The following is a 13,174-nucleotide window of genomic DNA, read 5'->3' as shown; positions in this document are numbered from 1 at the left end:
ACGGATTGTTTCATTTTTTGCCTCCTCAAACCATGACCTCTATCTAGACTCTAAGAAGCAGATATCGCAAGTTGGCATTAGTGATAGTATCATAAAGACTAGTAACAGTACCACTGTAGTGCTCAGTTACTGAGACTGGCACGAGCAGGCACTCTATCAGCTCTTTCCCTACTTGGTTTCACTTACTCCCCACTACTGTGTCAGAAGAGGTGTTGTCATCCCCGTTTCACAGATAAGAAATTCAGGCTCAGAGCCGGGCGCAGTGGCTCACGGCTGTAATCCCAGCACTTTGGGAGGCCAAGGCAGGTGGATCACCTGAGGTCAGGAGTTTAAGACCAACCTGACCAATATGGTGAAACCCCATCTCTATTAAAAATACAAAAATTAGCTGGGTATGGTGGTGTGTGCCTGTAGTCCCAGCTACTTGGGAGGCTGAGACAGGAGAACTGCTTGAACTAGGGAAGCAGAGGTTCCAGTGAGCTGAGACCACGCCACTGAACTCCACCCTGGGTTGACAGAGTGAGACTCCGTCTCAAAAAAAAAAAAAAAAGAAATTCAGGCTCAGAAAGGGTAAGGTCTGGTCAGGTGGTACAGTTAGGAAAGAATGGGGATGGTATTCAGCCCCAGAGCCTGGTTTGTGATGCCCACATGGCCATGCCCTCGGCAAGAAGGGGAGACAGGAGGAGCAGCGCCAAGCCATGTCACTGATACCCATCACTCACCTTCCTCCACCATGGCATTCCCCTTCTGTGTAACTGCTTTGATGCGTGGTTCATGTCCAGCAATTTCTGCTTGTAAGGCTTGATGTTTCTTTAGCAGATTCTGGACCCCAATCAAATCCTTACCTGAAAGCAGACATCACTCCCCAGTTATCCAACCATGAAGAGAAAAGTCAGCACTGATTTGTGATTCTCAGCTACCACCATGGTTCCAGTTCAATAATTTAAGTTCGACCCTGCCCATCCTGACACGCATCCCCTTTATGCTACGATAGCACAGCCTTTCTCAAGTTGATTCCTACCTGAGGGAAGCAGACTGACCTCTGTTGGTAGATGCAGCAATGGGCTCTTTCTCTCGAATCCACGTCTCCTCATCCTCAACATCCCGGAAGAGCTGCTGCAACCGCAGAGAATCGGCCAGCTTCTGCTTCCGGGCAACCATGGGCTCCTTGAGTGCCTCATAGCGAGCCACGAGGGCTTCCTGTTTCTTCTTGATGTTTTCTGCATCAAAATGGCCAGCATCTTGGAACTGGCGGGCCTGAATGGTGATGCCATCGATTCGGTCCTGGGAATGCGAAAGGACAGAGCTGACTTTACTTTGGGTGTGGTTTTATTGTATACAAAGAAAAATTGATAAGGTCTTTCTCCCACTCCTGAGAGGATTCTTTCTGCTATCTCCTGCTTCATCTGGGGCTCCTAGAAAGCTCTAAGGGATGATATTTAATTTGAGCAGAAGCACATGCAGCACAGAGTGATCTAAGAAAATCAACACATTTCATCCCTCCCAAAACTCATTTAGTCTCAAATTACTGGCTTTTCCTCCCTCCTATGGTTTCTGCATTCACTTGCCCAACCACAGCCCCCAGTTCACACTACCTGGTGAGCAGCCACATCTGCCTCTAGCAGGGCATGTTTCTTCTGGAGGTTCTGCACATTGGTAAGATCTTTGCCGTAATCATCCGAAGCCAAGTGACCTTCTACTTCATATAGCCACAATTCAATATCCTCAACATTGCGATTAAATTGCTGTTGCTGGTTGGCTTCACGAAGCTTAATTCCTATGGAAGGAAGCAGGTTTAATTTTGTACTGCTTAGCATTACCCTTCTGCCAACACTGCCCATGAACAGTAGTATCTTAGTGAAGGACTATACAGGTCAGAATTTTATTCCTTCACTTATGTCACAAAGGGAAAGAAAATATCAATTGCAGCCTCTGCTCTACCTTCTCAAGGTTGAACTGGAAGCATTCTAACCCCCTTGAGATATAAGGACACTGGAGAATTAGTAAATGCCCTTGGCGCTCAGCTGAACTTTGATTTTCAGCAATGAGGCCCAATTCAGTTCCTTCTCACTCAGACTCCCTCACCAACCAGTATGCTCAACCACATTTACCAAATTATCAAGAACTTAAGTAATTCCTACACAGGAAATTATCCCTAACGCCAAAGTCATCCACCTCACCTTTCTTGGGGGGTGTATGTCCCTAAAATACTTAATAGAAAGGGGTATTTAGTTCCCCAAACATGCATGTCACAATCCAATGGAACATCTTCTCTTACCTTTCAGTTCAGTGGCCTCTAGCAGTTTCTTCCACAAACTGATCACCTCATTCATACGAGCTGCTACTTCATCCTTGGCATAGTGGTTGACATCAATCAGCTTTTGGCCAGCTTTCTCCAAGGCATCAATTCGGCTCTGGTTTGCTGAGAGCTCAGCCTCAAAAGCCTGATGCTTCTGTACTTTTCCTTGTAGGTTGGATGGATCCTGCCAATAAAAGAAGGGGGTTCTTTCTATCTTGAACCTGAGAATGTCAAGTTCCCTTGCATTACCTTCATACTTATCTTTATGGAGGAATGTATAAAACAGTTGGCTTACATTAAGTAGTGGGGTTTTTGGAATCCCTTATTTCGTCCTTTAGCTATAATTTATTTGAGAGTTGTGTTTAGCTTACTAATCAAGTGCTACATGGCAACACTAACAGTACATTACTTTATAAGCTTCATCTGTGGCAGTTTTCATCTTCTCATTGACCCAACTCTTGAGCTCATCAGAATCACGGAAAAACTGCTGCAGGTGGAAAGAATCGGCTAGCTGGGCCCGGCGACGCATGGCTCTCTCGTGAAGGGCATTGCGGCGGCTCAACAGCTGAAAGACAAGGATCCCCTGTGAGTCTCTAGTGTTTATTCCCAAAGGGATGTCCAGTTGAAGAGACTTAACTGGAACATCTTAGACATTCATGTACCAAAAAGGAGGAGCATGAAGAACCTACAAACTTACAGCATCTCGGCGAGTGGCCACATCTTCCATTGCATAGTGGTTGTTCTGAATTAGCTTGGTTGCAAATTCATCTAATGCCTAGGAAGGAAGATAAGAGTTCCTCATTGGTAAGCACACTAGTCCCTAGCTTGGCCTCTAGAGAAAAGTAACTGCTGAACAGATCATAAAACACACCAAACTTTAACATAGGTCAAGATTTTCACCCAAAGGTTGGTGATGACATTTTTCTCGTAACTTTTGAGATTTTGCTTGATGTTATCAGTCAGATATCATCAGACTGCGCTACCTCCATTCAAGACTGGAGACATTAGTTGTGGCACGATCTCCTGGCAGGGGTCAAATACAGGTTAACAGCTTTCCAAATTCTTATTTCTAAGATGTATTTTCAATGGGAAGAGTACCTCTTAATATTAACCCTGACCTACTTTTAATGAAGGGTACAAACTTAAAGAAGTTTGGAGGTTTCCATTAAGTAAATCATTTTTCCATAAAGTTCTATTATGTCTTCATTGAGATAGCATGTCATCCTTGTGAAAGTTTAAGCACCCACAGGAGTGCTCTGCATATGAATCTTTCATCAAATCTGTTTGGAATCCTTCCAGGGAAAAAGACTCTGGCTTACTATAAGGGTCATTTGAAAGCACTGACAAGAAGGGGTCTTACTGTAATCTTTTCCTCCTGGGCACTAAGGGATTTCTCAAAGTCTTCATGCTTCTTAAGAAGTGCTTCCACACTATCCAAGGAATCTCCCAAGTCTTCATTCAATAGGAACGCCTTGCCAAAGGAAACAAAGTGTTCAGAATAATGTCCTATTCCTTTGATCTTCTAAGACTGTGAAGCAAAGGGTATTTTGGCCAAAATACAAAAAGAAGGAAAGAGGTTTTATGGCTGTTAAACTTCTAAGATCTCTTCTAGGAAGTCTAAAGTCCTTTTGGATTTTCTTAAAATCAATCCAGCCATATCATGAAATCCTTGTTCCACATTCTATTGACACTTCACTTCTCTTACATAGCTTTTGTTGCTTCTATTAGATTTAGATGTTACATAATGCTAAGGTTTTTTTTTTTTTTTTTTTTTTTTTGTGAGACAGGATCTCGGTCTGTTGCACAGGCTAGAGTGCGGTGGTACGATCATAGGTTGCTGCAGCCTTGAGTTCCTGGGCTCAAGGGATACTCCTATCTCAGCCTCCCAAAGTGCTAGGATTACAGGAGAGAGCCACTGCACCCAGCAATGCTAACTTCTAAGAAAAAAATCTCTTTAATAAAACATTTTACATTACACTAATCTGAAAAGCTGGGGCCTTTTCTGAAGGCCTTGCAATCTCAGCAGGGAGAGATGCTGGCAGAGCTGAGAGAAGCTTGCTCAATTCCCCCTCTTCAATGGATTCAGAACTAACATGGTACTGATGTCCTAAAACAAAACAAGCACACTACCCGAGGAGACAAAACACAGGCCCTTCTTCTCCCACCACTGGCAAGGCTTTGCTCACAGATTACCTCCTGCTTGCTCATCCAGTTGTCCACCTGCTCAGTGTCCCGGTAGAAGAGCTGCAGGTCCATGCACTGCTCGTACTGCTGCCTGCGCAGCTCCCACAGCTCCAGCAACGCCGCTCTCTCCTCGGAAAGGACGGTCAGCTTGGGGGCACAGGAGACATGGTCAGGGAGAAGAGGTCAGCCCCAATGCCTCCGAGGCAGACAGAGCAGCTACCCTGGAATTCCTAATCCTAGTGCTAATCTTCAGGCCTTTTTTCCAATTTGCAAAAGGGGAAAAACAACATTCACTTGTATGTGCGTGTTCAATATAAAGGGATGGCCTGTTTTAATTAATCGAGAATTAATTTATTGCCACATGATCACAAATGACTTTAGGTAAAAATAGTAAATTCCCAGGTAGAATAGGGCATCCATTTAAAAGTGAGGCCGTATAAATGGAGTTTAATGGAGCATAAATGGAGTAGGGACTCTCCACTGAGAAATGTCAACTGAGTGGGTGCTCCATAACATATGGAAAATAAATTCAGAAACCCCCTAGACTTTAGGCTCCGAAGCTACTAATGACAAGTCTTTGGAATGTCTTCTTCTACTCTATGTAATACTAAAAAATATATAAATCATTATTTATCTAATGTTCCTAGGCAATTTTATATTCCAAGATACTTCAAAACTTGTATACATATATGTGTATATATATATATATATACATATTTTACTTTTTTTTTTTTTTTTTTTAAGAGAAAGGGTCTCACTCTGTCACTCAAGCTGGAGTGCAGTGGTGCAAATCATAATTCATTGTAACCTTGAACTCCTGGGTTCAAGCAATCCTCTCGAGTAGCTAGGACTATAGGAATGTGCCACCATGTCTGGCTAATTTATTAATTTTTTGTCGAGATGGAGTCTCACTATGTTGTTCAGGCTGGTCTCCCATTCCTGGCCTCAAGCAATCCTCCCGCCTTGGCCTCTGAAAGTGTTGGGGTCACACCACACCCGGCCTATGTATCATTTTATAAAAATTTGTTTCCTCTTTGCTCCAACTCCTAATGCAAGACTCAGCTCCCTACAAAAAGTCCCTGTAAGTAGGAAACGTGCCACACATGCCCCAAATAAGGAGGACTGTCTCTCAGGAAATCAGCACACTATACATATACCTTCTTTTTAAACCGCTACAGAGAAAGGAAAGTTTCTCACATATCATGGTGAATGCGATGTCTGGATATTTAAGGATGAATAACAGCTTTCAGAGACTTAGTGAAAGACGTAATTTGCTCCTCAAAAGCTCCATTTCTCTTCTCTTACCTTCTCCCTCACTTCATCTGAGGCATAGTGACCAGCAGCAAGCAGTGCCTGTCCAGATTCATCTGCAGATTTGAAGCTGTCTTCATGGGCATCAATTTCACCCTACAGGAGAAAAAAACAAAGCCATGATTTATGCCTAGCATCTTACAAAATAAAAATAAGGTGTTGAATTTTACATAAGCATCATAAGCCAGACTATGACATCTAAAATGAGAAACAAAATGAAAGATTAGGCCAGATTTCCTAATACATAATCAGTCTAGGTCATCAAATGTGAGAGTATCACTCACTGATTAAGTCCTTTTCCAAATGGCTTTTCAGGTCACCTGTCATTTGTCAAGGTTCCACACATTCATATGGGTCTGAGCTCTCTTTTGTTCCAGGGCTCTGTCTTTGTGCCAAATGGACTTGTTTACTATGATTTTACAGAACCTGGTAGGGTAAGTCCCTCCCTGGCCCCACTATGATCTTCAACATTGTCTCAGCCTCTTTTGAATTTTTTTTTTCCAAATCAGTTTTGGAATCAGCTTATCTCATTGCAAAAAGAAACACACACATACACATATACCTGCTGAACACTTGACTGGAACTGCATTAACGGTATATATCCTGGTGGGAATTTACACCTTCACAAAAGATCGTTCCATCTGTGCACTAGATAAATCATTCTATCTATTCAGTTTTTATTTAACGCCTTTTAACAAAGTTTTACATTTTCTCCACAAATGTCTTACATACTTTTGTTAGATTTATTCCTAAGTACTTTATATTTTCTGCTCTAATAAGTAGTATTTTTAAAAATTATGTTTCTGTTGCTAGTGTAGAGAAACATGTTTGACTTTCAGTATACTGATTTTGTATCTAGCACATTAAAACCTCTCAGAAGGTTTTTTTTTTTTTTTGAGACAGGGTGAAACACTCCTGTTGTCCGGATGGGAGTGGAATGGTGCGCTCTTGGCTCACTGCAACCTCTGCCTCCCGGGTTCAAGCGATTCTCCTGCCTCAGACTCCTGAATAGCTGGGACTACAGGCGCATGCCACCATGCCCAGCTAATTGTGGTATTTTTAGTAGAGATGGGGTTTCACCATGTTGGCATGGATAGTCTTGATCTCCTGACCTCATGATCCACCTGCCTCGGCCTTCCAAAGTGCTGGGATTACAGACATGAGCCACCGTGCTCGGCCCAATGAATACTTTTTACATCACAAAGGATCAATGTGCCAAGTAGTAGCACTTCTATCTCGCCAGAGCTTGTCTGTTTGCTTTTATAGACCACAGTGAACCTCTTGACACTGAACCCAGTTAAGCCTCTATCAGAAGCAGGTAGACCAGGTCTCCAACGGCAAAACCAACCACAATCCTTATGATGAGAGACACCTGTGAATAACATGGTACCAACTCCAACTATAGGCCTCACCCAACATTGATAAACTGGTGCATTATAAGCTAAAATCTTCACTTCTGGAAGATTCTAGAGATACTATTACCTTGTGCTCTTGGTGTCTATCTAGCAGGGCTTCAGCCCCAGCCACATCATTGGCAAGCTCATCTGCATTGATGAGGGCTTTCATCTCAGTCACCCAGCTGGTGAGGTCACGGAAGTCAGCAAGGAAGCGCTGAAGCCTAGAGAAAACCAAAGGAAGACATTATGTTTCCAGCGGAGGTTCCAGGGTGGAAAATGGCCTCCCTAAAGCTCTGAATTCTACGTTCTCAAATGTCTAACAAACTATACAAACTCTAATTCTGGGAAATATGAAATTCTCCCAATCTAGACTGTGAAGGAAAGCAAGAGAAGGCTGAAATCAACCCTTTAAAACTTAGGTTCTCTCCATCACTAAAATGCCCCAATCCTGTCCCACATTTTCAACTTCCTTGTTATTCCCAGGTTCAATCCCTGGCTAGTAAGAAGCATTCTTTTCCTTTCCAATCCTGGTTTTAATAAGATATTTCACGTGATACTCAGATACTTAAGGGGATATTTCTATTCTATCAGTCATAATGCAGTGATGCAGAATAGAAGAATTTATGAAGTTGAAATACCATACATATACTACACATGATACAGCTGCCAGTCTCCAAACAGAGAGAACATAGGTAAGAAGTGATTTGCATTTGTAGGTGATACCTGACACTTTCACAGAACAGACCCTTAACTCTGCTATTCCTGCTTCCAAAAAAGAAGTCAAATGATACTGGTTAAGACCTGGAGCATTATTTGCACCTGTATGAATCATTGAGCCGTGCGTGTCTCTCTGCCGCCAAGGTGCGGATCTGCTCCCAGTTTGTAATCAGTTCCTCTCGCTTCACTTGAATCTGTGTTGCACTCAGAGGGTGGGACTGTTGCAGGCGGTCAGCCTCAGCACACAGGGCTTTGACCTAGAAATGAACTCCGTCAGAACTATTCTCCTGACCCTTGGTAACTTATTTACAGAATCAGCTGCTTGTAAAACCCACCTTGTCTTCTAGAGCAGCAAGATCTCTCTCCAGACCCTCGTGCTTCCGAAGCAGAGCCTGAACACTTGCCAGGTCTCGGCCAAAATCATCAGAGGCCATTAACTGCTCCTTTTCCTTAATCCAACTGATAGTCTCATCCACATCCCTACAGAACAAAGGCACCAGTTAATCCACAGCAATGATGACTCCCTACAACTAGGAACACCCCATGGGACCAAGGCCTAGTCAGCCCCGACAGCTCACCAGCACATGCCCTGTGCTTCACAACTCCCCTCCAGGTTGAGGCCCGTTCCCCAAAGCCCACTCTGGCTTGACACCTGTTAAAGCGCTGAACTTCTGCTGCCCCAAAGAGCTTCCCCTGCCTCTGCAGAGCCAGGCCCTTCAGCCGCTGCCAGGCTGCATTGACTTCATCCTGCTTAGTCTTGATCAGTTCCTCCTCAGGGTGCTGCTCCTAAACAAGGAAGAGAAGAGACTGGATTTATACACAACTTCTGGCTCCTCCAACTAGTTACCCTGGGGTTGGTTCCTTGAAGCATCTCAGCAAATCACCACTCTGAAGACAATCACAAGAAATAATGGTCAACATGATACAAAGTGAACTACAACTCCAAAGAGTTTCTATTTCTTATGTAAAAAGGGGAGAGCCATTCTCTATCTTTTGGAGTAGTGTGGTTAGTCTATAAGGTGGTTATGTGCAAAAGTGCCAAAAACCTTTATGTTAATAAATAGTTTGGCAGCAACTTTGTGGTAGCTTTATCAATGTACTCATCTACCCTAACTGCTTGAAAATTTGGTATTTCAGATGTTCATGAGGCTGTTAAGCATTCTTGCACATAATTTTCAGGGCTCAAGAGTTTGTCCCTGGCTTTAGACTGACGACATTTCTTTTTTTCTTTTTTGAGACAGGTTCTTGCTATGTTACCGAGGCTGGTCTCAAGTGATCCTGCCTTGTCATCCTGGGTCTGAGTAGAGTAGCTGGGTCTATAGGCAGATGCCACTGCATCCAGCTTAGAGACATTTCTTTACAAGTATCCTTCCCTACCAACCACATTTTGGTGTTTTTAAAAATACGATATAAAGTAATAAAATGAAGCATTTCAGGGTTCTTGAATCCATTTGGGATACCACGGGTTTGGCCTGACTACTTTTCTCAAGCTCAACCGTAGGAAAGCTTAGGGTTTGGAAAAGTAACACATCTGTCACTGTGGAAGGGTGAGATATTTCTGAGGAATGCCGGGTATCTTTCTCTTAATCACTGACCAGAAAAAGGAAACAAGTACCAGTCTATAAGCAGATTTATACATTTAAAATTTGTACCCCCCAAATCAAATTTCCCTAAAAGTAAAAACTCTCTGGTTCCGAGTACTTGATGTCTTTGGAACCCTTTGGACTCGTAGTGGAAGCAGCTTACAGGATTGTACACGTGGGCACTGGGGAAGGGTTGTCATTCCCTCTTAATGGGCTCCAGCGCCAGACTGAAGAGCCTATTCATGACAAGGTTCTCCCAGGCTCCCAAGAGAGCCCAGGGAAGCTTGAAATAAAAAAGGAAGGCAAGAGCCCTAACACATTGGTGGACATCTGCCAATACTAACTTAGCATTCACCACCACACCCTCGTCTGAGAAACCCTGAGACATAGCTTCAGCAGTCCAATAAAAGCTTCACCCAGCCCTACCCAAAAGTGGGTAGAGGAAACAGATCAAATGAACTCTGCCCTTCCTGCCCAAGGCAACACATTGAAAAACATTTTCCAATTTAGGAGTAATCAGTATTGCGCCTCACATCTAAACAAAACTCTTAGACATGCTTACAAAAACTTGCTCACTCAGAAATTAGGGGACCAATTATCAAAATTTTCTCCTGAATATACCAGAAAGTTAACATAATAATGTTGTGAGACGCACACAGCACTTTGCTGTTTACCTGTATGAGTTTGGCAGCAAATTGGTTCACTTCATTAACTCTTTCTTCATGAGCAGCCATATCTGTTTGAAACTCTTCAAATTTCTTCTGTAAAACCTCTACATGCTCCAGATCCTGGCCCAGCTCTTCAGAAGTAACAATTGCTTCCTACTCAGGGACCATAAGAGAGCCAGAGTCACCAACCAACATTTGTTAACAATGGCTTCCAGAAACATCAAACAGACACATTAGGGATGGAGCCATGTTAGCTTTAATGGATACAGTTTTCTCTGTGGTTTGTGATTTTAGTTCCTCCCATAGAAAGTTAAGAGGTTGAGTTCACAGCATTTCTGTCTCAGCGACTCCAGGCTTCAGAGTTACAGAATAGCGCATACACCTAGAGAGCAGCTGGAGAGACAGCAATCCCACTTCCACCCTTTCACTTAAAATGGCCGTATCTGTGCTAACACTGGGTCTCGCTACAGATCACGGAGGAGTCTCTTCCCTTTCTTTGAGTAAGGCTTAGCAAACCCTTCTTCCCAAAACATGCCTTGTCATTGATCCAGTCCATCACGTCCTCACATTCTCGTAAGTACTGCACCAACTTCTGGGCCTGCAGCAGTTTGATTCCTTTTTCTCGCATCTTCTCCAAAAGTAATTCCCACTGGCGGTGCAGCTCCATCAAACGGGTCTGAAAGTTTCAAATCAGTTTTAATCAGATCACAACTGGCTCTGTGGGATCTGGCTCTTCCATAGAGTTCAGACAAGTTAGAGACCTTATGGAGCTCTGAATAAAAATATTTTTAAAAGATAATCCCTAAACTGAGAGGAAACAGTAAATTTAAGTGGGAGTAGGGAAAAGTCCACAGTTCACAGTGGTTTGGTGGTCTTCAAGTTACAAGTAGGTAGATCTACTCTAGTTTCTTTCACAGGTAGATTTATTCTAGTTTACATCAGGAAAATCATTATCATTTATATTATTAATAGTATCTTTATATTTCATTTATAATTATATTTATGATATATTTATATTGTATAGTTATATATTTTAGTATTATATAATAATTAATAGGTACACAACTGATACTATTAATTATTATTAAATTATTAGAGTGGAATTCCTAATCCAGAAGTCTACTAGGGAAGGAAAAATGAGGAATTAATGTGTAAAGTGAGCTGAAATTACTGAAGGATGTATTCCAATCATGGAGATAAAGGGAAAAAACAAAACAAAAGAAGAGGTCCTATAGGCATCATCAATGTAAAAATTATGAGGCACAACAGGAAAATCTTGGTATAAAAGTAGAAAAGGGGAGGCTGGGCACAGTGGCTCACGCCTGTAATCCCAGCACTTTGGGAGGCCGAGGCGGGCGGATCACGAGGTCAGGAATTCGAGACCAGCCTGGTCAGCATGGTGAAACCCCATCTCTACTAAAAGTACAAAAATAAGCCAGGTGTGGTGGCGCGCACCTGTAATCCCAGCTACTCAGAAAGCTGAGGCAGGAGAATCACTTGACCCCGGCGAGGTGAAGTTTGCAGTGAGCTGTGATTGCGCCACTGCGCTCCAGTCTGGGCGACAGAGCGAGACTCAGTCTCAAAAAAAAAAGTAAAAAAGGGCTGGGCGCAGTGGCTCACTCCTGTAATCCCAGCACTTTGGAAGGCTCAGGTGGGCAGATCACGAGGTCAGGAGTTCAAGACCAGCCTAGCCAACACAGTGAAAACCGTCTCTACTAAAAATACATAAATTAGCCGGGCATGGTGGCACACACCTGTAATCCCAGCTACTCGGGAGGCTGAGGCAGGAGAATTGCTTGAACCTGGGAGGTGGAGGTTGCAGTGAGCCAAGATTGTGCCATTGCACTCCAGCTCTGGGCGACAGAGCAAGAATCCACCTCGGGAAAAAAAAAAAGTAGAAAAGATGGGGTCCTGAAAAGTCATCAGCTATCAAAAAGAATCCCTGATAGAAAAAACTTTGGACCTTCTGTGAAAAGACAGTTTGTGGTACATCTCAAGTGAGGTTTATTTCAAACTTCACCCAAGTGGCAGCCACAGGGTCAAACATATTCACTTCCCAGCATCTTTGGATTCTCATAACCCAGGCGCAGTAAGGACTTATCAAGAATTGGAGGAAATTGGTAATCAATTCAAGCTTAGATGATGCATTCTGGTATTCCAATCCAACCTCAATGCCTTGATTATGCCTACCCAAGATACTGGGAGTTTCTATACAACACTGACAGACATAAGTAAAACAAACAAAGAGGTTTAAACACTAACAGAAAAGAAGTCTGGGATCCACCCATGATTGAGATGTCACTCCTAGCAAAATGAAAACTTGAAAACCATGTGACAGTCAACTGGGTGGATTCTCTTATAAACAAGTGTGGATGTTTTACTTGAAAGGAGGAATACATGCTCACACAATTCACTTCCACAACTGCTGGCAAAACTGTGACCCCACCACTGAGAAAGAAGTGAAAGGCACTCCAAAACAAGGGGGAAAAGGCAACCGACAGCAAGTCAATACTCCACCTACTCGGATGTGGGACCCGATGTGGGTGGCGGTGACTATCGGGCGCCACGCTGTCCGGTATGGTGTGAAAGTCTAAACCAGTAACAGACAGGTTATCCAGGACACAGACATGCCCTCACACGCCACCCACCTTCCCCTGCTACCACTGCCTGCCAAACTAAGGTACTGAGTTAGGGGACCAAATAAATGACCAAGCCAAGATCACCATAGTAACTGTGAGCATGAAAGTAAAGATTAAATGAGAGCTCCTGCTCAAATTAAAAATCAGGCCACAGAAGACTAGAGAAAATCCTCTCACATTCAAGTCAATTGTCCATCTCACATATTTCATTTTTACACCCTCACAGAAAGAACTAGGGCAAGGCCTGTCCCAGTACTGGAACCATTTTCCCATTGCTGATGTGTCTGATCTTGTAAATACTGCAGGTGAGAGAGAGTCCGGCTTCACAGGCTTACTATTATTTGAGAGTGCGAGTGGGCAGGGAGGCAGGTGCACT

General features: G+C 43.2%; 1 protein-coding gene and 1 long non-coding RNA gene across 9 annotated transcripts in view; one reads left to right on the top strand and one right to left on the bottom strand.

Annotated features, from left to right (window-relative positions):
- Positions 1–13,174, bottom strand: part of SPTAN1 (spectrin alpha, non-erythrocytic 1) — an 81,235-nt gene that overhangs the window by 48,033 nt on the left and 20,028 nt on the right. For all 8 annotated transcript variants that reach the window (XM_054521151.2, XM_063714064.1, XM_054521147.2 and 5 more), the window contains exons 4-18: positions 10,691–10,835; positions 10,166–10,308; positions 8,561–8,694; positions 8,244–8,388; positions 8,011–8,165; positions 7,277–7,412; positions 5,789–5,890; positions 4,493–4,630; positions 3,660–3,770; positions 2,997–3,074; positions 2,709–2,864; positions 2,279–2,483; positions 1,596–1,777; positions 1,041–1,284; positions 723–845 (exon numbers count right to left, since the gene is read on the bottom strand). In XM_054521151.2, the coding sequence (XP_054377126.1) occupies positions 723–845; positions 1,041–1,284; positions 1,596–1,777; positions 2,279–2,483; positions 2,709–2,864; positions 2,997–3,074; positions 3,660–3,770; positions 4,493–4,630; positions 5,789–5,890; positions 7,277–7,412; positions 8,011–8,165; positions 8,244–8,388; positions 8,561–8,694; positions 10,166–10,308; positions 10,691–10,835 (2,197 nt within the window). The remainder of the gene's footprint in view (positions 1–722; positions 846–1,040; positions 1,285–1,595; positions 1,778–2,278; positions 2,484–2,708; positions 2,865–2,996; positions 3,075–3,659; positions 3,771–4,492; positions 4,631–5,788; positions 5,891–7,276; positions 7,413–8,010; positions 8,166–8,243; positions 8,389–8,560; positions 8,695–10,165; positions 10,309–10,690; positions 10,836–13,174) is intronic.
- On the top strand, positions 7,408–8,368 carry LOC129048098 (uncharacterized). The gene is made up of 2 exons (XR_008510149.1): positions 7,408–7,883; positions 8,221–8,368. It is a non-coding gene; the product is annotated as an uncharacterized LOC129048098 (long non-coding RNA).

Source organism: Pongo abelii, chromosome 13 (genome assembly GCF_028885655.2).
Source record: "Pongo abelii isolate AG06213 chromosome 13, NHGRI_mPonAbe1-v2.0_pri, whole genome shotgun sequence".
Taxonomy (NCBI): domain Eukaryota; kingdom Metazoa; phylum Chordata; class Mammalia; order Primates; family Hominidae; genus Pongo; species Pongo abelii.
The sequence above is the reverse complement of the archived record's forward strand: the minus strand, read 5'-3'. Positions and strand labels throughout refer to the sequence as shown.